Here is a 26,862-nt window from a genome sequence, read left to right on the forward strand (position 1 = left end):
CTTCTTTGTCATTATGGTCAGCTGGAACATTTAGGCAACCTTCAAGGTGGTAATTTTGTAACAGGGGCATCTTCGTAAGACAACAGCCTCTCAGTCTAAGGGCCCTGTCCCACTGGGGAGAGGATTAATTGAGCATGAATTGAGTATACAAATTACGGGTGTTCGTTGTCGTCCGCAACAAAAATGGCCAAAAATGACAAATATCCCAGTATGAATTACGGATACATTAACAATATATAGCGAATACATGATGAACAATCACGGTTGTATAACGCATGTAGTGAGGAAACGGATCCGATGCATTCCGACGCATTGCGATTATCATGGCAGTATTACGGGTGTATTATTACAGGTGTATTATGATGAATCGCGCATGTGTTGCGATTTGTATCCGCCGCAAATCAGATGCAAAGCAGACATAATAAAAACGCTTTATTCGTGGCCAATCTGTATGCAGTCGCTACAACTTATTTTAGTTCGTGATGTGGACATGATGGACACGCAAAATATCCATTTTACACACTGTACCAGTCTGCTGCCAAGCCGCAAGTCCCTGTCAGTTGCGGATATCAGCAGATGACGGCGAATATACAGCACATAGATTATGTTTGTGTATGTATTGAGTATGTATTGAGTATGTAAGGCGGATGTCAAAATTTTGTGCCGCTCAAAAATCCTGGAAACAGAAAAATGTGCCTCTGCGGATAATTGCAGACATGTGCGAGTGTCGGCCGACTCATACAAGCATGTTTCACACATATTGTGGATGTTAAGCGAATATGAGCCAATTTTGTGCGCAATCCATATGCAAATCCTCCTAAACGCCAGTGGGACCGGGCCCTAAGACACAGGTCTGGGAGTATGCTTTGGCACCACATGTTGTTGCATCCACTGCTGAACCTGCTTTGGTCTCAGATTGTAACCACCCAGGAAGACAACCGATCCATCACCACCTCTCTAATGTAACCATGCATCTGCCACAGAGGTGAAACATGGTTTCCCAGTGGCTTCTCCGTCCGCTGGTGTTCTCAACACTGAGGTACCTTTGTGCTGCATCATGTATAGAGAAATGCCGAAAATTGCAGTGAGGGAATGCCGTACCTGACATTCCCTCACAATGCAAGTGATGCTCCTTGTCTCAATTTCCCTGAGTTACTGCTGGTTTCAAACAAAGCCATTCCAGTGTTACCCAATGGTGCTCCAAAAGTGTAGTACCAAAGATGTCAAGTTCTCAACTTAGATCACTGGTTGGCATTCAACTCTCATGACCATAGTGTACGTCAGGAAGCAATAAAGACTTGGGCCTTCATTCTCCTGCAAAGATGTTGGCATCACCAAGCGCCTCTATCCAGTGACCACATAATAACATAATCTGGTCACATTGATCACTTGATCTCAGAGGCGGGGGACCTAGAGACGTGAATGTTATTGAGTTGTCATAGCCAACACTTAAGAATGTCAGTTTTCACTGGGGAAAAAAAATCAGAGTTTCTGCACCTTTGGGACTATTGTTCTGTTAGCTTCCCGTTCTTGACAGGCCTGTGACTTGGTGCCTCCTGGGTTGTTCCTGACCATCTGAATCATTTCACTCTCAGTTGAGGGGAAGAGTTCAAGTCTTCTTCTACGCCTTGGCAAAGTCTCTACACCTCCCAACAGCATTTACTTACATACAACTATATGAATGGATGATTTTGGAATCAGCAGTTGCTTAAAAATGGCTCCAAGAGACATTTCTTCCATGTAAATCTACAATCTTTATGTAAATCTACAATCTTCTCTCCGATCTCCATTGAGCTCCTCAGACTTGGTGTGTTTGTGCTGAAAATAGGAAGATAAGAGTCCCCTGCTATGTTACAGACATTCAGTACCACTGAATGAATAATGGAAGTGAGTGTATGTATAATTTATGTATAGTACTAAGCCTGTGACAAATCAAAACTTGTGCATCTTTTTTTTTTCCTTTTTGTATCAGAGATGTTTGTTGTGCAGTCGGCCAGCACAGTGGCTCAATGGATAACACTGTTGCCTCACAGTGAGATGGTCTCAGGATTACTTCGGACCTGGTCCTTTCTGTGTGGAGTGTGTATCTTTTCCCCATTGTGTAGGTTCTCTCCGAGTGTTTCTTCCCACTTCAAAACACACATAAGTTTGGTGAACCTGTGACTCTAATTTGACTGTAGGTGTGATTGAGAGTGATTGAGTGACCACTGTGACAAGCTGCAGACCCCTATGACCCTTAATTAGACTAAGCAGGTTTAGAAAATGGATGGATGGATGGATGGATGGATGGATGGATGGATGGATGGATGGATGGATGGATGGATGGATGGATGGATGGATGGATGGATGGATGGATGGATGGATGGATGGAATAGCTTAAATAAGTAATTGAAAGCCAAAAACATTCAGATCCTTGATGCCTGTATGCAAACTTCTGACCATTGTGTAAGTAGTAATTGTGTGCATTTGGGAGGTGGTAGTGATGATTATGGACAGGTGCACTGGATGAAAAACCACGGTGGGTAACTAGAGACAGTTGTTTGTTTGCGTTTACTGTGTCAGTGCATCAATGTGTGTGAGAAAGAAAATAACATGATGAAATCTGTGAGGAAGGTATGTTTTTGTGTGATGTTTGCATGAGTTTTGTACGTGCACATGATATGTGTAATTTAGCAGCTCAAGTGTCTGAAGCAGATAGGGATCAAACCCAGTTTGTTTTCCTAGTTGGCCATGTGTGCATTGATGGCGTGTCTCAGAGGAGCTAGGGGCGAATAATGGGGGTAGTAGTATTTAAAGTGTATTTCTTTATTTATGGTACATCCATGCGTGTGTGTGTGTGTGTGTGTGTGTGTGTGTGTGTGTGTGTGTGTGTGTGTGTGTGTGTGTGTGCCAGCCCGTCTCTCACATGCGCATGTTTTTGCAGCTGCTTCAAACTGGCTGATAAGACGTCAGATGTATAATCTCTTGATTTCCACGGCTACTGCGCTGATACACATCATAGACCACTTACCACGAGAACAAGACCGAAACAAAAACACACATATGAGCAGGACACACTATGACCTGATACGACTACTTTCACTTAGTGGCTCCGAATTCCCCAACCCATGAATATACAGTGAGTAAAATAAATATTTATTACACTGTTGATTATGCAAGTTTTCCCACCTACAAAGAATGGAGACGTCTGTAACTTTTATCATAGGTACACTTCAACTGTGAGAGACAGAATAAATAAAAAAAACTCAAAAAATCACATTGTATGGTTTTTAAATGATTAATTTGCAATGTAAATGGTATATATTACTATTATCACTTTACTGGGGCATTGCTAGGCCGGTTTCATAGATTTATGTTGATGCTATCTGGCTATACCTGCGCACTGTGCGTAAACAAATGATGTCATAGCGTGCAGAAAAAAAAACAAAACTAAAAAGGTGAAAAGTGTGTGTTGGTCCCAGTATGGATATTCCGGATTATTTTCTCATGGATAGTACGACAACAGCAGCCATGAGCAGCCACCTTGATGAGGATGCACTGGTGAATTTGGAGAGCAGCGCGCGCCAGCCGACACGACAAAAGTTAAAGTGAGCCAACTTTTTATGTACACGTTACGTGTTGTGTATCTCAGTAAAAAGTGATAATAATGCAAATAACATGCTGTTGTCATGTGGTGTGCATTTTCTGAGTCCCTCCGTTCATGACCAGTCGCCCAAAATGACAGATATTCGCCCGAGTTAGACGAACGCCGGGCCTCTGAAAATGCATACCGCCCTCCAAAAGCATGTTATATGTTAGTGTGTGAACAGAAATATCAATATTAGCCAAGTTGCGTGTGTGTGTGTGTGCGCGTCCATGCATATGGCTTCGATCATGCAAAAACCGGGGAGAGCTGACATTGGCCATTTGGTATGCTTATGTATTTTGGGTCAAGGATGAATGCTGCGAAAACTGAAAGTTGACAGGACAAATATTTTTGGAGAAATTAGCAATTTTAGCTAACCAATAAACAATGGATGTTGTGCTGCAATTTACCATGGGAGTTTGGGGTTGTGGGGTTTTAAATGTTGTTAATGTGGTTCATGTTAGTTTAACAGTGTTATTAATGTTGTTGATTTGTGTTTTTGTAGCTCAACTGATTTATTCACTTTAGTTACATTATGTTGCAGGTACAATGAGTGAGTTCAATCTCATTTTGCTGACACCATGACTGAAATGTGTATTGTGTTTGATCTCCACACTGTTTTTGTCTAAAATTAGAAGCACCTGCAGGCCATAAAAAGAAACAGCTGTGCGTGGGTGCAAACATGTGTGCATACAAGCAACTTTGATCAGGGACGAACAGAGCACAGCTGACATTTGCAGTTTGGTATGCTTATGTATTTTGGGTCAATGATGAAAGCCACCAAAACGGAACACTGGTAGGACTAACAGATTTGGAGAAGCTACGAATATTGGCTAACGTTGCTAATTACATTTTGGACTCACACGCCTCTCTGGCATGGGGCAATAAATCCTCGTTTTATTAAAAGCGCAAGTGTGTGATTTTATTTAGTAAGCTCAATGTTAGCACATAATATAATTGTAGATATGTTAAAAATACATGCATGACACAAGAAAGTGAAAACACTTACCGTATTTTCCGCACCATAAGGCGCACCTAAAAGCCTTAAATTTTCACAAAAATCGGCCATGCGCACTATAATCCGGTGCGCCTTATGTGCGTACTGAATTCCAAAATCTGTAAAAATGACCGACGTTGTCTTTGACCGTCGGAATATCAGACTATTTCCCGCTGACACAAGGACGTAATACGTAAAGTACGTACGCTAGCAACGTAGAGTACGTACCCTGGCAGCAATAAACCAATCGGAGAACATTACGTAATATGTAAAGTATGTACACTGGTAGCGTAGAGTACGTACGCTGCCAGCAATAAACCAATCAGAGAAGAGTCTGTGAGTCTGTGGTACGTACGCTTACCTCCGCCACTCCTCCGGTAGTTACCGTATACTACAGGTATCCTGCAAAACAACATTTGTTTGTCTAAGGACCCCCAAAAATGGCGCCAGTGAAGAGACATGCTTACGAGGCACAATTCAAACTGCAGGCTATCAGTTACGCGGTTGTTCATGGGAATAGAGCAGCTGCGAGAGGAAACAAGAAAATGAACTGCGCCAAGTTAAGACCAAACGGAGTGTCCGCAGAAACAAAGCGAGGTGGCCACAGCTAGAAGACCAGCTGTTCAATTCAGACACAGAAGATGAGGACTTCGATGGACTTGTGACAGAACCATAATAAAAAATAATGTGAGTACCATATTGTTAAATACCGGTAGTTCAAAGTTGTTAAAAAGTTCAAATAAACTCACCGTTTTGCTTCCGTGACCTTTTTTTTTTTTTTTGTAGACTATATGTTTTAGCGTGCGCCTTTTGTAAGGGTTAAGTACCCGCTAATTGAGGCTGTGCCTTATAATCTGGTGCGCCTTATGGTGCAGAAAATACGGTATTTCTATTGTAGTCCATTTAAAAATCAAATGACAAAATAGAAGTAATAAAATAAAACAACAACAACAATAATAATAATAATAATAATAGTGTGATAACTACAACCTAAACAATTTATAAATACATTAAGACAGTAAGATGACATTAAAAATTACATAATTAATGGGAAATAAAAGGGTTGAGTTCCTCTTCTAAAAATTGTTGAGGTGTAAGGTTACAAAAACATTCTGGACTCACACGCCATTCCAGCTCATAGCTTAATTTATTACCACCCTTGAAAAATGTCAGCAACCTATTTTATAAACACTACCCAGTCTAGAGCCCATGGATCCCCACGGGCAACACGCTAGTTATTTTAATAATAAGAAATGCAAGTAGAAATGTGTGTGCACATGGTATGAAGAATTCATGTGCTCTTTTTATTAATACCAGTTCACGTGTGAGAAAAGATGCATGCCTTTTTTTTGTTTTGTTTTTTTGCCTGCATGCATCATTTACAAATCAGGCGCCTGATGATCTTTATTAGTTTACTGTGAAGGTGTACAATATGATGCCTTATTTTTTATTTTATTTTATTTTATGCTATTGATGAGTGCAATGATGTAGGACATTTCTGACTGCAAGTGTCTTTCTTAACAAATGGACATCTCTGTTACATACATTGTAGCAACTCATTTTCCACAAATGCAGTTTGGTTATGATCCAGATAGAGGTCCAGATGTGATGGATCACTCTGTGCTGTGTTTTTGGAAAGGGATTGCATCTATGAGGTCACTGTAAGGTGTGTTAAATTGCTATCAGCAGGTTTTTTTTGCCATTATATCATAATATCAGCAGGCTGCTGGCCCATGGCAGTAGTACAGCATGTGCTCCAAATTATATTTGTCATCAATGGACAGACATTTTATCAAGTATCTGCTTTGTCCCTGAAGGCTAAGCACGTCCATTTCATTCCATCTTCTCCTCCTCCTCCCTCATTCCGCTGTACAGTTGACCACGACTGGACACTCCTCTTGGCATCATTGGCTAACAGATCTGCTGATATTTATGATCTGGGCTTGTAGTTTTTTTGGAGGTGTGTAGCCTTCCAGCCTTGAGTGAGGGGATAAATGTAGTTTTTGCCCGGTAACTCGTAAATCGAAGCGAGACATTGTTCTTCTACAGCCATCCATTATTGATGACAGCATTCAGGCAACACGTTTATGAGTGAGGCTGTCTGGATCACTAATTCACTCTGCCAGGAGAGGAGAGTGAGGGCTGAGGAAGAAGAAGTGCAGAGCAAGGAGAGGAAGGCACCCGAAAAGCAAGGATGCTTCAGAAGAGGAAGGACATATAACATTTTTTGTGACAAAGCTTTTATTCATGGGAAATTGGTCTCTGAGCTTCTTGTTCTTTTCTTGTTCTGCCCATTTCTTTGACTATCGTGTTTCTTATGCCAGTCAATAATTTATAGGTGCCCCTCCTCCCCCACCCAGCACTCTGAATGAGGCGTGATTGTAAGAATAAGTGCCGGGGCCAAAGTGAACCATGGGAAGGAAAGTGGAGTTAAAGGAACAGGAAAGCAGTGAGATTGTGACAGTTGATACGTTGACTGAGCTGTGGGTGAACTTGACATGGGATAAATAGCAGAGTGAGAGAAAATTCCCACAGATAATGCAATTATGCAGTGAAAACCTCTACCAATTTTCCTACTTGCAGAAAGCTAATTACAGAATGAAGAGAGAAAATGTCAGCTTCGTGACATCAAAGCGAGGCAGCAGTCTTCTCATTTTCCCTCTATTTGTGTGCTGTTGTTTTACCTATGCTGCTTTTAGCTCATAGCCCACAGCCCAGTGCCATTCTCCAACACATGGAGCTGAGCCACATGCACTGATTGCATAGACATGAAAGCTTTTGTGCAGCTGTACTCCACATTTCTTTGTGTGCTGAACATGTTACGGTTACATGTTACAATTATACGGCCCTTCTACAGTGGCTGATAGGGGTAACAACACTTCCTAAGTAAGACAACACCAGCAAAAGCACAGACGCAAATGCAAGAAATATCTGCATCAATTCAATCAATGTGCGTCTTGCAAAATGAAAACAAAAAGCTTGCAAATACATAGAACATATATAACCTACAGCACACAAATTTAATTTGACTAGTGTCGTGCTCGTAGGAAGTTGGTATTTCTATAGAAAATTGGGATCTTAAGTAGATTTCTCATGGATGGTCATATAAGGCTGTGTTTGAAGGTGGGATGTAGAAAGAGGTGTACTTATGTGATATTACATTATAATTTGAATATAGTATTTATTTTTTTTCCGAATCTGTTTTATTATCAATTATAAGAAAATAAAAGGATTCCTGTTAAACAGATTATTGGAGTAGACTCACAAAAAGTTCAACAGAACATGTAGAATATTTGAAACAGCAAATCATTATCCCGCTTCCTGAACAGTTTATTTAAACTTGAGCTCACAGCAATTATAAGATTTTATTCAGTTTATGTACTTAATGAAACATTGTACAAATTGTGGGAAAATCTAATATTTTATTCAGCTTATGTACTTACTGAAATGTTGTACAAATAGTGGGAAATTTGTTGGTGTTATCCAAAAAATGGATTTTATCTAGCGTCTCCTCAGTGTTGCCACGTTAAACTCAGTCGCAAGGAACACTGACAACATGCCTTTCACAGTAAAAGTATTTGCTGAGATGCTGGCATTAAAAGTTTTATTGTGAAATGGTGCAAGTGAACATGAACTATCTGATGTTGTTTAACTTTCCTACCAGTAACATCAGACAGCCACGCCATCTTGGAAGTACGAATGTTACAATGGTAATCAAAGTAAAGGTTTCAAAATAAAGGTTTTTAAAATTAATCCCTAAAATTTTCATAATAAAGGATGCACATCATCATGCTACATGCAAGCCATATCCGAAACCTGAGGGCGAACTGCTAAACAGTCATAGATATGCGAGCCACATACCCACACACAGATGTTTCTTGCCTTGTAGATAGATAACCTTTCTGCTGCAAATTCACACAACACACCCAACCATGGAAGCACTTTGCAAAGTTTCACAACACAGCAGAAGTTGTAAAAATTAGGCTTGGAAAAGAGTAGAAAATTTCCAGTAAACTCCAAGAAACTTTCCAGAAACGGGAAGTTGAGCTCAGGAGTATTTTTAAAATTTTAACACTTTTGGAATAATTTGCAGTATTCCAAGCGCGAAACATTTCATAGACTCCAAGGGGGTATAAATGGCCATGGACAACAACAACAACTGGAAATTTGGTGTAATTTATACCAACTTAAAAGTATCAACATTTGGACTGGATATCATCCTTGGGCTCAAATCCACAGTGGCTTCAATAGTCTTGCTGTAGTGTGCAGGATTTTAGAAATTATCTGTGCATGTGATGGAGGAATGCACAGTGCATGCAGGGAGTGGGACCTCAATAGCCTTGCAGTAATTAGCGTGCTCTGTGCGTATGACTGAGGTATGCACAGTGCAGGAACGAAATTATACTGAATTTGCATTAAATCTGGATGTTTTAAACAAGATAGTTATTTTGTTTCTTCAACTACATTTAACCTCCTCCTTATGGGCTAACCTGCAATTTTGCAGATTTCCAGTTTATCCTCATAAATTCCCATTATTTTCCATATATGCTTGATAATTCTCATGGAAAATTTTCAACTTTAAAATTCCCAGAATGTTGTAGGACTCAAATCACAAACTGCTTTCTGCCAAGAGGAATTAGTGTATCGAAAGCGTTCCACTCTTTATCTCTATCTGGTTGGCAGAGTTGAGTAAGTTTATTTCATGGATTCGGGGATTCTTTATTGTCATAACCATATGTGCTTCCACATGGCATGATATGAAATTAGGTTTCAAAAGGTCCCAGGGATTAAATAAACTAAAATGGACCAATATAAATAAATAAGAGCAAAGAAGAAAAATTAAATAAAAAGTAACACAGCTGTAACAAGCATCATGACAGAATTATTACGCAAAAGTTCACTTATTGTGCAAATATGCGGGTGTGTAGTAGTCCAGTTATTGTGCAAAATACAGGTGTGCAAAAGGTCAAGATGCTGCGCAACCAAGGCATTAACAGAGCTACAGTGCTCCACCATGATATTATTCTTATGCGATCTATATTCTCATGTTTTATTGATCTATTTGCCATGCAATGAAGAGTAGAAGTCATTTAAAGTCTTTCCAGCAGAAATGTGTGTTTGTGTTGTACTTTCATTTTCTAAAGCTTTGCAAAGCGCTTCTGTGTTTGCATGTGTTGTGTGAATTTGCAGCAGACAAATAATCAAATTAAATTTCTGTGTTATGTTTGTATTCTCTGTGTTTGCACGCATTTATCAATTTACAAAACATTTTTTGATACAACTACAACCCTAATTCCAATGAAGTTGGGACGTTGTGTAAAATGTAAATAAAAACAGAATACAATGATTTGCAAAGTCTCTTCAACCTATTTTCAATTGAATACACCACAAAGACAAGATATTTAATGTTCAAACTGATAGGCACTATTGTTTTTGTGCAAATATTTGCTCATTTTGAAATTGATGCCTGCAACAGGTTTCAAAAAAGCTGGGACAGTGGTATGTTTACCACTGTGTTACATCACCTTTCCTTCTAACAACACTTGCTAAGCATTTGGGAACTGAGGACACTAATTGTTGCAGCTTTGTAGATGGAATTCTTTCCCTTTCTTGCTTGATGTACGATTTCAGTTGTTCAACAGTCTGGGGTCTCCGTTGTCGTATTTTGCACTTCATAATGTGCCACACATTTTCAATGGGCGACAGGTCTGGACTGCAGGCAGGCCAGTCTAGTACCCGCACTCTTTTACTACGAAGCCACGCTGTTGTAACACGTGCAGAATGTGGCTTGGCATTGTCTTGCTGAAATAAGCAGGGACGTCCCTGAAAAAGACGTTGCTTGGATGGCAGCATGTGTTGCTCCAAAACGTGGATGTGCCTTTCAGCATTGATGGTGCCATCACAGATGTGTAAGTTGCCCATGCCAAGGGGCACTAACACACCCCATACCATTACAGATGCTGGCTTTTGAACTTTGCGCTTGTGACAATCTGGATAGTCTTTTTCCTCTTTTGTCCAGAGGACACTATATCCATGATTTCCAAAAACAATTTGAAACATGGACTCATCAGACCACAGCACACTTTTCCACTTTGCGTCTGTCCATTTCAAATGAGCTCGGGCCCAGAGAAGGCGGCGGTGTTTCTGGATGTTGCTGATGTATGGCTTTTGCTTTGCATGGTAGAGTTTTAACTTGCACTTTTAGATGTAGCGACGAACTGTGTTAACTGACAATGGTTTTCTGAAGTGTTCCTGAGCCCACGCGGTACGATCCTTTACACAATGATGCTGGTTTTAATGCAGTGCCGCCTGAGGGATCGAAGGTCACGGGCATTCATTGTTGGTTTTCGGCCTTGCCGCTTACGTGTAGAAAGTGCTCCAGATTCTCTAAATCTTCTGATTATATTATGGACTGTAGATGATGGAATCCCTAAATTCCTTACAATTGAACATTGAGAAACATTGTACTTAAACTGTTTGACTATTTTTTCACACAGTTATTCACAAAGTGGTGATCCTCACCCCATCTTTGCTTGTGAACAGCTGAGCCTTTTGGGGATACTCCTTTTATACCCAGTCATGACACTCACCTGTTTCCAAATAGGTGTTCTTTGAGTATTCATCAACTTTCCCAGTCTTTTGTTGCCCTGTCCCAACTTTGTTGAAATGTGTTGCAGTTATCCGTTTCAAAATGAGCAAATATTTGCACAAAAACAACAAAGTATAATGGTTTGAACATTAAATATCTTGTATTTATGGTGTATTCAATTGAATATAGGTTGAAGAGGATTTGCAAATCATTGTATTCTGTTTTAATTTACATTTTACACAACGTCCCAACTTAATTGGAATTGGGGATGTATGTGCTGTTCAGTTTATGCAGGTCTTTGTTACCTGAGGCCATCAAATGTGGCCATCAGGTATTCCGAAGGCTTTTCGTCTGTCCTTTCATGTCTGTGCTCACCATTACTCCAGTCCTATTACTGCCAGGGTCTTCAAATTCACAGGGAACATTCTTGGGACATACACCTAATCTTGATGTATTTTAAGAGGTTTAAAACTCACATTCTGTTTCAATCTGATCTGCTTTGTGTTTGAGTGACGCAGGTGACAGCCAATCAGAGTAGAGCTGCACCGTGACATCAGTTGCCGGTGTTTTCAAAACCACTTTCTTTTGTATGTTTATATACATGTTTCTCATGTATTATGTAAAAGCTAGCGAGAAATAAAAAGTTATAAAACTGAAAACACTGTTTTTGTAACCTGATAACACCTCTGGAAGGATTTACAAACCATTTAGCGGACATTAGCACGGTGACACCACAGGCTGCTAGCTTGGTGGAAACTCTATTTCATTTGTGTGTAAATATAAGCTTCAGATCATCAATCTAGGCTTCTTAGTTATTGAGATATACAGAAAATGTGTTTTTTTCAGATCATGGTTTGCTTGACCTTGACCCTATGACCTAAATAAACCCAAATCAAATCACCATTAGATCTCTATCAAAGTAACATTCTCACTAGGTTTGAAGGAAATCGGCCCAGCCATTTTTGAGTTATTTTGTCCACAGACACACAGACTCATAGACACACACACACACGCCAGTGAAAACAGTACTGTACTATTGCTGCTTCACTGACACACAGGGTAATGAGAAAGGTCTGGCTCAACACATCCATTCCTTTTAGTGGATGTGCACTAAAAGAGTTACTGTCGCTGTCAAGGGTTGATCATTGTTGAGGATAAATCAACATGTGGTTTGTTGTTACAGCTGCAGCAAGTGGAAACAGTTGAAAATTTTTAACTTTCTACAGCATGTGTCATCATGGTCTGTGATGTATCACTCACAGCCAGCAGTGGCTGTGTTTTCCACAACCATCTTGTTAAAAAAAAATACTATCTGCTTTTTCATCTGGTGCACACTGCTAACAGGACTGTAGCATAGCTTGGACCACTTTGAACTGGAGGTCAATCAGACAGTCTAAATGCCCAGCAGTCCTGGGTTTATTGGTCCTCAATTGACCTGTATGCCAAGGGTGCTGTTTCACTAAAATTTAAATAATACAGCATGACAATTCATTCATTCATTCATTTTGTACACCCACTTACTTCAATCAGAGGTCATGGGGGAGGGGGCTGGAGCCTGTCTCTGCAGTCACAGGGCATGAGGCTGGGTAGCATGACAGTTGTTGATCATAATTTAATGAACATATATACAGGTATTTCTTTACCCTTAGTTGGGTATAGAAAATGGATAATAACAGGGTATAACAGGGTACCAAGTTGACATGGGGTGAAATTTTCAAATTGATTAAATTATTATGAAATTGTCCTAGTTACAAAGAGTCATGTGAATATTCAACTAAATTGAAACCAGAAAAATAAATATGGTACACATTATTTGTGTCGCATATAACAAGTGAACAGTGTCTTGCAAAAATCATTATATGATGCCTGAATAGAGCCTTGTCATTTGATTGGTGGATTGTATGCCACGTGATATGTAAGGTGTCCCATTTGTCATGTAATTTAGGTTCTATTTAGTGTGCAATTTTGGTTCTATGCATTTTCTGCTATTGCACGCGACACCAGTCCTAAATGTTTAGACACTAAAACATGAATTTCTGGCAGAGGGGGGAAAATTAGATAAGGTGAAACATGAATTGTGCACATTTTATATTCATTAAAAAACTGGGTGGGATTTTTTTTTTCGCCAGTGTTTCTTGAAAATTCTGAATTATCAGGTTAGGGGAGGTGATGGTCTAGTGGTTAAGGCATTGGGCTTGAGACCAGAAGATCCTCGGTTCAAATCCCAACCTGAAAATCACTAAGGGCCCTTGGGCAAGGTCTTTAATCCCCTAGTTGCTCCCGGTGTGTAGTGAGCGCCTTGTATGGCAGCACCCTGACATCGGGGTGAATGTGAGGCATTGTTGTAAAGCACTTTGATATGAAAAAGCGCTATATGAATGCAGCCCATTTACCATTTAGGAAGAAAAACCTAATATGTTTTGTTTTTAAGTACAAAAGCATGCATAAATTGTCATTAGACATGCTTTGCATCGGACACAGAAAATAAGGCTTTGATCACACAGTAATGACCAGAATTAACCCATATTCTGCAAAATATTTTTAAAAGGGTTTTTTGTTTTTGTTTTTATATGAAGGAGTTACGCCTGAAATCTGTACGCACATAGGTGTCATATTAAGGTAGAAATTGTAAAATGTCTAAAAATAAACCAGAATGAGTATTACTGACCATAGAATGTTAAAATTTCCTCCACAGTCCAGAGGGTGTGTTCCCCCTTAAAGTGTCTTATTTTAGAGCAGAAAAAACACCTGATTTTTGGTTATATTTGCATTCTTGGTCAAAAATCTTTTTCATTGATATATGAATATCAGCTCTCCACTATTTCTCTCATACTCACTCGACTGGTAAGCCACTGAAAGCCGAGATAGGCATGTCCCAACTTGTGCTCTGACACTCCAAAATGGAGGTGTTCTTTGTCTCGCTCCATCAGCGGCTCCGTCATGACGTGCGAAGCCTCCGCGCGGCTTTCCATGACAAAATCTCTTGTTAAAAGTGAAATCTGCCGGAAAATGGCTGATGTCCAGCTCTTGTGATAACCAGAGAAACTGCACACGATGGTCCCGGATCCATACAGCTATCCATTTAGAAATTATGTGGTGGTTTCTGCCTGTCGATCACGGCTCGGCGCGCCGTGCGCCATTGTGGGCCGTCCTTAAAGCAGTAGTAACACTCCTTAATCTCTGTGAAGCCCATAAAATTTTCACCGAAAGCCATGTGAATTTTCCGAATGGTTTCCAGCTGCCTGTCTCTAACAGTTTCTGAAAAAATTCTGATGGAACAAAGCCCAAATCATTCCGCCATTTCCTCGCAATGAAAAAACGATGAGGGGGTGGACCAGTGCTCACTCAAAGCCTGCCCACAGGCGAATGACGCAACCGACAGGCGTGAAAAAACTCACGCATGCGGACGAAGGTTCAAGCTTGGCTGACGTAAAAATATATGAATCAAATCCATATATTTTTTGCATAAAATAAAAAGGTCCGTTACTTTTCTAACAGACCTCGTACATCACCAACACTTAAATGTCTCAAAACTTTAAATGCACTTAAAGGAACTGAGTTGTTATGTCAACAATTCATTTTTGAGTTAGTTTAATTAATGGAAATGAGTGACTATAACTTTTTTCAAAGTTTGAGTTACATTAACTTATTGTATTAAAATGGAGTGTTCGGTTTAACAGTGCACATCCAGGCTATGGTGGTACTTAATGAATCTGAATCATGATGGAGGAGAGGGAAATTACAAGTTTGAAGAAAACATGTATTTGTGTGTTTGAATGTTTGTTGATTTGTGTTGTGTGTAAGAGAAAAAGAGAAAGAGAGTGAGATAGAGAGAGAGAACCTGAAAGGGCCACTTCTACATTCTCCTACATGCTCTTGTAATCCTCTGTGTTTGTGTGACCTTGGCAACCCGGTGACAACATTTTCTCTGTGTGCCTTTGATTGAGGCCACAGGCGGGCGTGACGTTCAGACAGACTGAAAAGATGGTGGAGGAGAGAACAGGATAGAAGAGAAGAAAGATAAAGTTTGTGCTGCTACCAGGGCTGACTGAATGAATGTAATGTCTGATCCATTTATTCAGCCAATCTCCATTTATTCTGCACTGTGTTGAAATGTTCTTGATTTATTAATTTGGATATGTTGGACAACATACAGTATTGTTGAGTTCTGATAGATCAAAGTTCACTGGAGGCAATTTACTGCTTTCTATAAAAAAAGCTGTTTTTTTTCTTCAAATTATTCGTTAAGATAAATCGAGATGACAGTTTTCTTTGCTGGGTCAACAGTTACAGAGATAAAGCAACACATTTCAAATAACCAGCGTTTAAAAAACTTTAAATACTTTGGGTTGGTAGTGAAGGTCAAGAGATTACATGGTCTTTTGACTGACGTTTTTTTTAAGTCAGAAGTCAACAAAAAGGGAAAATAAAAGGCAAAAATATATCTGATAAAAGAAAAATAAATAAATCATATCAGTCATATTGTAGTTGGTTTTTTCTAACATTCACTGTGGTTGACAGTATAATTATGTAAGAAAATGCTGTAAAAATTACATAAATACCTTTGAACAACCTGGAAATTTTACACAACAAAGCTGTAGTAATTTACAAAACTTTACATTTTAAACCAATAAATTCAACAGCATTCTTCTACTAACGTTGTCAAGCTTTTTATAATCTAATTAATTCTGCATAATTTAATATACAGTTCTTACATTTTGTACATTGATTTCAATTTGCTCTGGACCACCACAGGTGATCTAGTTTTTCCTAGCACATGCTCTGAAAATATAATAAATTGTATATCCATATTAATATTTCCGTACAGTGTTTGTATGAAGTATGTTAATATATAAGGAGTTCTGTAAAAATCATCTCTGTTTAGAACTGAGTAGGTTACATATCAGTAGGATAAAACACATTATGCAATTCATTACATTCTCAGACTACTTCATAATAAGTGAAATGAAGGACAAGCAGTTCGTTTGCTTCGCAAACAGCATATCCTCAGTTCAATGGTGCCCATACCCCATTCTCCTTTTACTATTTTTTGCAAATCACAACAGTTTCGTACTGTAAAATTTATAGAATTTTCTCTAAAGGTATTTGCATTTTATTTTCCAGCTTTATGTGCTGAATTTTCTTCTTTTAACAAAGCCCGACATGAAGTAAAGCAAAAAAGCTTATACATTTAGTCCACATTTTTCAAATTCCAACTGTATGTCATCAACCACCCCAATCACCTCCCAAACCCAAAGGCCAAACAGAACACGCACACATACACTCTCCCACAGACAAATTGTAATACAACAGTAATAACAATATGGAAATTCAAACGTGGATAAAAAATCAATAATTATATAATCTAGTCATCTTCCATATCATAAAGAACACTCAAAGAATCAATATGTTGCAAAAATGAATCCCATGTGTCAAAAAATGACTTTATTGATCAATAAAGCAAAAACTTTAATTTCTCTAACTTTAGATTATACAGTACCTCTCCAACCCAGTGGACATGATATTTACATTTTTTAAATAATGAATGCTTTCAGAGTAAATTTAAGCTAGCATGCGCACTCAGACCCCAACACCAGCTCCTTATCACTAGATTCATACAAGTTATTACTTTGTAATTGAGTGATAATGTAATATGCAAATCTGTATGACCTTTTGCTTTTGCAGACCAGGTAGCTCAGTGGGATAGGACTTGGGTTATCTGTTCCTAGTCAGCTACCTGTCTGTATCCTTGTTGTGAAAGTGTAGGAACACGGACCCACAACAGGGGGCGCAAATGAACGGACAATGGAGGAAGTCAAATAACAACACTTTACTGTTGTGAATGAGCACAACAAACACGGCAGGTCACAATAGTATGCAATGAAGTCAATGTACAGAACGTGTCATGTGGGCAGGCTCGAAGATAAGAGACGTCTGTCCAAAGCAGAACCGGAACCACACGATTTCCTCCGCCACCGAACCCCGGGAATACTGGAGCCGCCAAGTCCCGAACTCCCAGGTGGTCACTGCCTCCGCTTGTCGGATCTGGTACTGCTGGCGAGGAACAAAAACAGTTAGATGTAGGTGGGTTTACACCCAGCAACACGTATGGTGGGAAAATCCACCTCCACCTCTCATCAAAAAAAGCTGGTAAATGCAGGAGTATGGTTACTTATCAACAGGTAGGAGAAAAGTCCAACTCGGTCTCCAGCTGCAAGCACTCACTCTGCTGTCAAAAACACAAAGCAGCAATATTCTGCTGTCAGAAAGATAAGTCAATCGGCTGAGCTCGTTACCTCCTAAGAATAGCGATATCTCGGCAAAGAGGTGGAGATGTCATCCTGCTGATATACAGATGAAGATCAGATGATTGGTGACAGCTGTCATAGGTGATGAGTGACAGCTGTCACCCCGGCGGCTCCTGTGAGGCGGCAGCGCCCTCTTGTGCCTGGAGCCCGCACTCCAGGCCGGGTGCCCTCTGGTGGTGGTGGGCCAGCAGTACCTCCTCTTCAGCGGCCCACACAACAATCCTTGGACAAAACATTTCACCTGTGTTGCGTCAGCCCACCCAGCTGTATGTAAATGTGTACCAGTTCTGGCGTCGCAGACTGAATGGTCCCCCCTAAAAATTGGTTTGCCCTGCCTCCACTGTGCATGTGTCATTTCGAAGCTCTGAGACAGAGTCTCGTCACCCAAAGCGATCAAATGGATTAATAGGATTATTAACCATCAGATGACACGCCAAAACCTATTAAGTAATTCTAAAGTCAGTTTTAAGCAGAAACGAGGCGACACTTGCTGATGCTTTGAAATGACCAATGCGCAGTGAACGCATCAGCTTGCAGCTCGTGTAGCTGTGGCACTCTGATCGCTTCCTATTCGCTACTAAATTATAAATAACTTTTTAATGATATGAGATGGAAACTTACTTTTTTTGCTGAAAAGTTAACTCCACGGACTTTCGAGACAGCCATTGGCCATCTGTGTACTCCTCATAGAAGCTGTGTGATGACGTGCGCAATGTGAGTGTCCAGTCAGAATTGATTCACTGTCACATGGTTTTCCAAAATCCAGTTGTAGGGCAGATTTACCTCACGTGAAAAGCCAAAGATCATTTTCAGAAGTGATATGTTACTAGTTGACCAATTTGAATAGCCCCCTGGGTGCTCCAATGAGTATATTCTATTGGGCTTCCATGCGCCCTGTGCCATTACACACAGCGATCAGTGAAAGACGACGGAGTAGATGGAGAGCCTCTGATGACAATCTCACGTGCTCAAACAAAGAGTGTGTAACTATCAGGATTGCTCCACTAGTTTGCATGTGAATGTTACTGGATATCTGTTGCTTTCGCAGCGTAAAGCACTGTTTACCATATCAATGGAGCGAGGGGGGGGGGAGGGGGGATGGGCACTCCTCAGACTGTAAGGAGCCAAAGTAGGCCAAAGTGCAGCACAGAACACTCCAAAACACAGTAGAAGTAGAAGTTTGTGATGTAACCTTTGTGTAATAGCAGACAGAAATTGCTTTGAGATGAGACGCATAGAGCATTTTGTATATATTGTTCAAAATGTGCATTTGTGTTTATTGTTTGAACCTTTTTGTTGTACAGTCTTTCACACAAGACCTCAAATTACCTTTATAAGTGTCAAAACAGTTGTTTAGTATAGTTTGCTGTGTGTTTTGAATAAATGTGTGTGGAAAATTATTTTCGGCTTTATTTTTTCCTTTCTTATTTCTGATTGTAAGCCGTTATTACACTTCTAAAACACAACAAAATCATATATATTATGAAAGCATGGGTTGTCCTGAAAAAAGAGACATAAAACTTGACTGTGGGATGCAGGGAGAGCTGTTAACAGCAATAATAAAACATTTATGCCAGGCAAGTGAACTGTCCAAAAAATACCCTCGGACCCCAGAGGGTTAAGCAGAAATTAGGTGATAATTGGTGAACCGCAGCTAATGACGCATATGCAGTGAAGGCAGGGCAGACCAATTTTTTTTTATTTTTTTTTTGGGGGGGGGGTGGGGGCGTTCAGTCTGCGACACCAGCCTTGGCTGGAGAAATAACCTGCAATAAATAATACCTATGGCCTCAGGGCGGGTCTAGCATTTACTGTGTGGTCTTGACATTTGATAGAAAGTCTTTCCAAGAGTGAACCTCTTTGTCCTTGACTGACACTGTGTTTAATTCATATGGGCTCTTAACTGGTTGACTTAAACAGTTAAGACCGTGACTTTGAAGTTCAAAGTCATTAAAAACCAAAGGTTATATCTGATGTCGTATTAGCATTTCATAGTAATGACAGTTGTATGCAGTTCACTTAAAATAGCCATTCCAAATTATTTTGACCTTTCAAGGGCACGTAGGGCTAAAGGTCAAATGGAAAGGTGAGAAGAACCAAAAACAATACACTTGCATGCATACACATGTAATTAGAATGCTGGATTGCCAAAGGTCTTGCTTCTTTGGCATAGTCGAAAGTCATTTAGATTCACTTTGAATCGTGTTGCAAAGTTGTGTCAGCTTTTTAACAAAGTGTGTAGCTTTGTATAGGACTGCAGCAAATCTAGTAATTTTAATTGTTTTATCTATCTATAAACATTTTAACATTATATTAAACAGTTAATGTTAAACTATAAATTATGAAATATTTGAAGTTGAATTAAAATATTATATTGCAGTTATGACTTGAAAGGTATAATGCTAACATCTCTGTTCAACATTTTGCAAAGCACTGTACGTTCTTGCTGTACTTATGACAGCAAAATTTTTAAAGAAATGTAAAATCAGCACTTGTAGGATAACATATGGATTTTATTACCAAATGTATAAACAGAGTCCTCAAGGTGCTCTGCAGTACAATAGTTTTTAATTTATGATAGTCATAATACTGCAAATGTACATTAGAACCATGTGGTGATTAAAGCTACATTTTATGGCTCAAGGGAAGAAAATTGGACATTGTGCAGGTCACTGGTTTGAGACCCAGCAGTAATTAATGATCAAATGAAAACGACATGCTCAGTTCAGGGGAAAGGCCGCACTGCTCGCTTTTGTGAATCATAGCGAGATAATGAATGATGGAAGAATGCAGCATTTCCCCTTCTGAACTAGTTCCAGCCCCTGTTAGCTCCCAGAAGCAATTCGGCAAGACAAAGACAGACTGAGATTCTGACGGAAAAAAAGGGGAGGAAAATCTCTGCAGAATAATAATCATTTTCACAATGTTATCCTTTCTTTTGTCTCTGTCTTTCCACAGTGAGAGACGAGGATGATTTCCTGAGTCTGAGCGAGCTTCCTGAAACGTTCCCCTCTGACCCCCCAGAGCCCTTACCTCACTTTCTGTTTGAACCGGAGGAAGGCTATATAGTCAAGAACAAGCCTGTTAATCTCTACTGCAAGGCTACGCCTGCTACACAGATTTACTTCAAGTGTAACAGTGAGTGGGTCCATCAGAAGGATCACACTGTGGAAGAAAGAGTGGATGAAAACTCAGGTGAGTGAGGGTCACACAGATCTATCTGTAGGTTCATTAGAAAGACTTGATCATTTTGCTTCTGTACACCACCACTTCAATGGATATGAAATGAAACATTCAGCATTACAATAGTACTGTAGCGTAGCCTTAATTCAAGGGGTTGAGTAAAATTATCACATTAACCATTTAGGAATTTTGTCAGAGCACATAAGTAATTGGACAAAATACATTTGGGCAGCACGGTGGCTTAGTGGTTAGCACTGTTGCCTCACTGCAAGAAGATCATGGCATCTATTCCCGCCTGTGGTGTTTTGTGTGTGGAGTGGAGAGAACTCAGCTCTATGCTGACCTAGGCAACACAAGGACATTCTGTGAAATGCTATGTGCATCATTTGGCCCATTCCTAGGATTTGTACCATCCCTTCATGTTCAGACTCCTTTGCACTCATTAGATGGCTTCACTCTCCCAGCCAATCAGGACTTCATCCTTGATTGCTGGACCCATCACTTTATCCATCACACCCATCACGAGTTATTACTGTTAATCACACAGTGCAAGAGGTTCCTCTTGCAAATATCCACCAGCAGCACATCAAGTAAGAGCTGGACACTTCACTATGGCTTGAAGCGGTGAAGACTGCTATACCAAAACTGAAGGGTGGTAAAGCTCCAGGTATTGATGGCTTACCAGCAGAGGTATACTCTGTGGGTGGAGATGCTGTGGCTGAACAGCTGACATCCCTCTTCATATTGTGCGAGAGAAGGAAATAGTGCCACGGTACATGAGATGCATTTGTGTCCATTTATAAAAACAAGAGAGGCATAGTGCCACGGTACATGAGATGCATTTGTGTCCATTTATAAAAACAAGAGAGGCATCTTCCATCTCTCTGTGGTGGGCAAGATTCTTGCACAAGTCTTTCTTAATAGGTTGATCCCCATTATTGCTGAAGAAAACCTTCCTGAGAGCCAATGTAGGTTGTGATCAAATAGAGGCATGACTGATATGAGCATAAGTGCAAGGAACACAACATGGGACTCCAGGCAGTCTTCATTGACCCGGCCATTGCATTTGTTACAGTCAACCAAGATTGGCTATGGGAGGTTCTGGTGAAGCTTGGGTGCCCACCAAAGTTTCTCTCTATCCTCCAGCAACTCCATGAGGTGCAGCATGGCCAAGTGAAGTACTGTGTTGGGCTGTCTGAACCTTTCACTATCAGAAACAGTGTCAACCAGGGCTGCATCCTGGCCTGCACTCTCTTCTGTTAAGAGAAACCAAGGAAGAATTTCTGAAGACAAGTACATTGGGCTTAGAACAGGCTCCTATTCAAGGAACATATACCCCACCCAAGATCTTCATTACTGGCCAGCAAGTCAATGCCAGACACCAGTTCACATATCTCAGGGCCCCTTCACACATAAACATCTAACACCGCTCGCATGGCACTTAGAAAATGTGTGTGCACAGTTGCACTCTTGGCACTGCAGACAATCACCTTTGTCCTCGCAGAGAAATTTGTCTAAGTCCCACACGAATGTGGCTTAGGTCTGTGTGCTGAGATGACAGGAGGTGTGTCCTCCCACTGAAGAGGCTGTGGAAATCTGTGAATCTGGACAGTCCAGCTGGACACAATGTACTGTGTTTGGATGGACATGGACAAACAACTGCCCACTGTGACACACATGTCTGTTTGCTGTTATCAAGTGGACATCAATAAAAACATATATCACTGTGGTGACGTGCTGCAGCGAGCGAGCACACACACATGGACAGGCTGCTCCCAGGTTGAAACGGACCATCAGATCAGAACATGCAGCAGGCGATCCCACTGTCACGTCAGCCACGTGAGCTCGGTTCCACATGACACAGTGTCCTTCATGTCCTCCATGTCCTTCCTGATATGAGGCAGATTCCTGCAGTTTTCAAAGAACAGCTCCATACCTCAGTGGTAAAGTCTCTGGCTGGCAATCAGAAAAAAATGGAGTCAAAAACAGGCTGGGTTCAGGCACGGAGAAGCAGGATAACTGGCTCAGGCAAAAACGTGGTCAAGGACAAACAGAGGTTGAGAACATTTCTGTGTAGGCTCTCAGTTGTCCAGGTGGTTTCCATAGGAGAGAAGCTTGAATCTTCGACTGGACTGGGTTGCTTATCCTGCCAGCGGATAAAGGCAGTTGCACGGTGGTCCTGAACACATCAGACTACGAGGCCAAGATCAACAACTTGCTCAGTGACTCCAATACATACGAGCATCTGATGAGAGACCCTACAAGCGGCTATAAGACGAAAATCATTACCTACCTCCAAAACCTGGAGAAAGAGGGACTCATTGACAGGCAGGCATACTACAGACTGTACCCTGGGGATGCCACTCCATGCATCTATGGACTGCCCAAAATCCACAAACAGGACGTGCCACTCAGGCCTATTGTATGTAGCACAGATTCCATCACGTACAATTTGGCCAAGCACCTCAACTGGATTTTGGCTCCTCTAGTGGGTAACTCAGACCACCATGTGGAGAACACACAAGATTTTGTGAACAAGATCAAGGACCTTCAGCTGGAGGCAGATGAAACTATGGTGTCATTTGATGTGACATCGTTGTTCACCTACATCCCCACCGCTGAGGGCGTCTCATCTGTGAGGCAGAGACTGCTGGAGGATGTGTCTTTACTTGAAAGGACCAAACTCACACCAGACCACATCTGCCAACTCTTGGACATCTGTCTTAACACCACGTATTTCCTGTTTAGGGGGAATTACTACAGGCAGATCCATGGTTGTGCGATGGGGTCTCTGGTATCCCCCATTGTGGCCAATCTGTACATGGAGCGAGTGGAGAAGAGAGCCTTGACGTCTTTCATGGGCATCCCTCCCAGTCACTGGTTCAGATATGTCAATGATACATGGGCTAAAATCAAGCAACAGGAGGTTGAGGGCTTTACAGAGCACATCAACTCGGTGAACTCCAATATCAAGTTCACACGTGACGATGCCAGAAACAGCCATTTAGCCTTCTTGGACTGTGATGTTACGATTGGAGAGAACAGGGAGCTCCAGACAGGGGTTTACAGAAAACCCACTCACACTGACCAATATCTGCTCTTTGGCTCAAACCACCCCCTTGAACACAAGCTCGGGGTGATCAGGACTCTTCAACACAGAGCCCTACAGGTGCCCACAATTGCAGAGGGAAGGGCAAAAGAACAACAACTTGTCTGGAAAGCCCTCACGGTATGTGGGTACCCACGATGGTCCCTGGATAAAGTGCAGAAGTCCCAGAGTGGACCTCAGTCTGCTGTTCGTCTCCACCTTAAAGACACTAACCACATGTTTGAGGACAAGGAAGTTAGAATCTTAACCAGAGAGAATAAATGTTTGAGAAAAGGGTGAAAGAGGCATTCTATGTGAAACAGTTGAAACCCAGCCTTAACTGGGGAGGGGGTCTGAGACACGTTTTGTCCCCTGTTTACAATGGGGTACTCAGATCAATGCAGTTTCAGTCTTTTGTTCATGGTAATGAGTCATTCACTTCATCAGGAGAGCCGTCAGTCCCATCGTTAGGAGGGACAGCTACCCTGTCATTAGCAGGGTGCTAACTAGAGCACAATAGGTGCTAATTAAAGCAATTGTTTAATCACTAGCCAATAGCAGTCTGGCTCTCAGTAGGAGGCGTCTCGTTAGGTTTAAAACTCCAGCTTTTATGGCTTCTGTTTGTGCTTCTCGACAAGGGTCAGACAGAAGTCAGACTACCAGAGCAAGAATTTTAGCTGAGGAAGCGTCTGCGATTTGAAGTGAAGCGTCCTTGCGTCAAGCAACCCAGTCCAGTTGAAGATTCAAGCTTCTCTACTAGAGGTTGAGAACGGCAAAAACACACAGAATAAGACAGGATACAGGAGGCTTGGAACGAGGCAGAATGCACAACGAGCTAGCAGTGAACGGTGGATGACAAGGGGTTTAAAAGCAGAGGTTAATCAGGGCGTGATGAGATGCAGGTGCAGGGAAGAAGGCGTGGCTGGGTGACACAGTGGAGTGACATGACAGTGCCAGAGAGAAGAAATGGTTTGAGAGAGGGGTCAAGGAGGCATTCTATGTGAAACAGTTGAAACCCAGCCTTAACTGGGGAGGGGGTCTGAGACACGCTTTGTCCCCTATTTACAATGGGGTACTCAGGTCAAATCAGTTTCAGTCTTTTGTTCATGGTAATGAGTCATTCACATCATCAGGAGAGTCGTCAAGGGAGCCATCAGGAGAGGCATCTGTCCCATCATTAGGAGAGACAGCTGCCCTGTCATTAGGAGGGTGCTAACTAGAGGTTACAAATGATCTTCTTATGGCCTCGGATAGTGGACTCATCTCTGTGCTTGTTCTGTTAGACCTCAGTGCTGCTTTTGATACTGTTGACCATAAAATTTTATTACAGAGATTAGAGCATGCCATAGGTATTAAAGGCACTGCATTGCGGTTGTTTGAATCATATTTGTCTAATAGATTACAATTTGTTCATGTAAATGGGGAATCTTCTTCACAGACTAAAGTTAATTATGGAGTTCCACAAGGTTCTGTGCTAGGACCAATTTTATTCACTTTATACATGCTTCCCTTAGGCAGTATTATTAGACGGTATTGCTTAAATTTTCATTGTTACGCAGATGATACCCAGCTTTATCTATCCATGAGGCCAGAGGACACACACCAATTAGCTAAACTGCAGGATTGTCTTACAGACATAAAGACATGGATGACCTCTAATTTACTGCTTTTAAACTCAGATAAAACTGAAGTTATTGTACTTGGCCCCACAAATCTTAGAAACATGGTGTCTAACCAGATCCTTACTCTGGATAGCATTACCCTGAGCTCTAGTAATACTGTGAGAAATCTTGGAGTCATTTTTGATCAGGATATGTCATTCAAAGCGCATATTAAACAAATATATAGGACTGCTTTTTTGCATTTACGCAATATCTCTAAAATCAGAAAGGTCTTGTCTCAGAGTGATGCTGAAAAACTAATTCATGCATTTATTTCCTCTAGGCTGGACTATTGTAATTCATTATTATCAGGTTGTCCTAAAAGTTCCCTAAAAAGCCTTCAGTTAATTCAAAATGCTGCAGCTAGAGTACTGACAGGGACTAGAAGGAGAGAGCATATCTCACCCATATTGGCCTCTCTTCACTGGCTTCCTGTTAATTCTAGAATAGAATTTAAAATTCTTCTTCTTACTTATAAGGTTTTAAATAATCAGGTCCCATCTTATCTTAGGGACCTCGTAGTACCATATCACCCCAATAGAGCGCTTCGCTCTCAGACTGCAGGCTTACTTGTAGTTCCTAGGGTTTGTAAGAGTAGAATGGGAGGCAGAGCCTTCAGCTTTCAGGCTCCTCTCCTGTGGAACCAGCTCCCAATTCAGATCAGGGAGACAGACACCCTCTCTACTTTTAAGATTAGGCTTAAAACTTTCCTTTTTGCTAAAGCTTATAGTTAGGGCTGGATCAGGTGACCCTGAACCATCCCTTAGTTATGCTGCTATAGACGTAGACTGCTGGGGGGTTCCCATGATGCACTGTTTCTTTCTCTTTTTGCTCTGTATGCACCACTCTGCATTTAATCATTAGTGATCGATCTCTGCTCCCCTCCACAGCATGTCTTTTTCCTGGTTCTCTCCCTCAGCCCCAACCAGTCCCAGCAGAAGACTGCCCCTCCCTGAGCCTGGTTCTGCTGGAGGTTTCTTCCTGTTAAAAGGGGTTTTTCCTTCCCACTGTAGCCAGGTGCTTGCTCACAGGGGGTCGTTTTGACCGTTGGGGTTTTACATAATTATTGTATGGCCTTGCCTTACAATATAAAGCGCCTTGGGGCAACTGTTTGTTGTGATTTGGCGCTATATAAAAAAATTGATTGATTGATTGATAGAGCACAATAGGTGCTAATTAGAGCTATTGTTTAGTCACTAGCCTATAGCAGTCTGCCTCTCAGTAGGAGGGGTCTGGTTAGGTTTAAAACTCCAGCTTTTGGGGCTTCTGTTTATTCTTCTCTACAAGAGTCAAGACAGAAGTCAGACTACCAGAGCACGAATTTTAGCTGAGGAAGCTTCTGTGATTTGAAGCGAAACGTCCTCGCATCAAGCAACCCAGTCCAGTCGAAGTTTCAAGCTTCTCTACTATG

General features: G+C 41.1%; 1 protein-coding gene across 1 annotated transcript in view; it reads left to right on the forward strand.

Moving 5' to 3' along the window:
- LOC117510628 (netrin receptor UNC5C-like) overlaps positions 1-26,862 on the forward strand; it is a 962,031-nt gene that overhangs the window by 507,410 nt on the left and 427,759 nt on the right. The window contains 1 exon segment of the mRNA XM_034170417.1: positions 20,478-20,714. Within this exon segment, the coding sequence (XP_034026308.1) occupies positions 20,478-20,714 (237 nt within the window).

The sequence above is a fragment of the Thalassophryne amazonica genome, chromosome 5 (assembly GCF_902500255.1).
Source record: "Thalassophryne amazonica chromosome 5, fThaAma1.1, whole genome shotgun sequence".
In the NCBI taxonomy this organism is placed as follows: Eukaryota; Metazoa; Chordata; class Actinopteri; order Batrachoidiformes; family Batrachoididae; genus Thalassophryne; species Thalassophryne amazonica.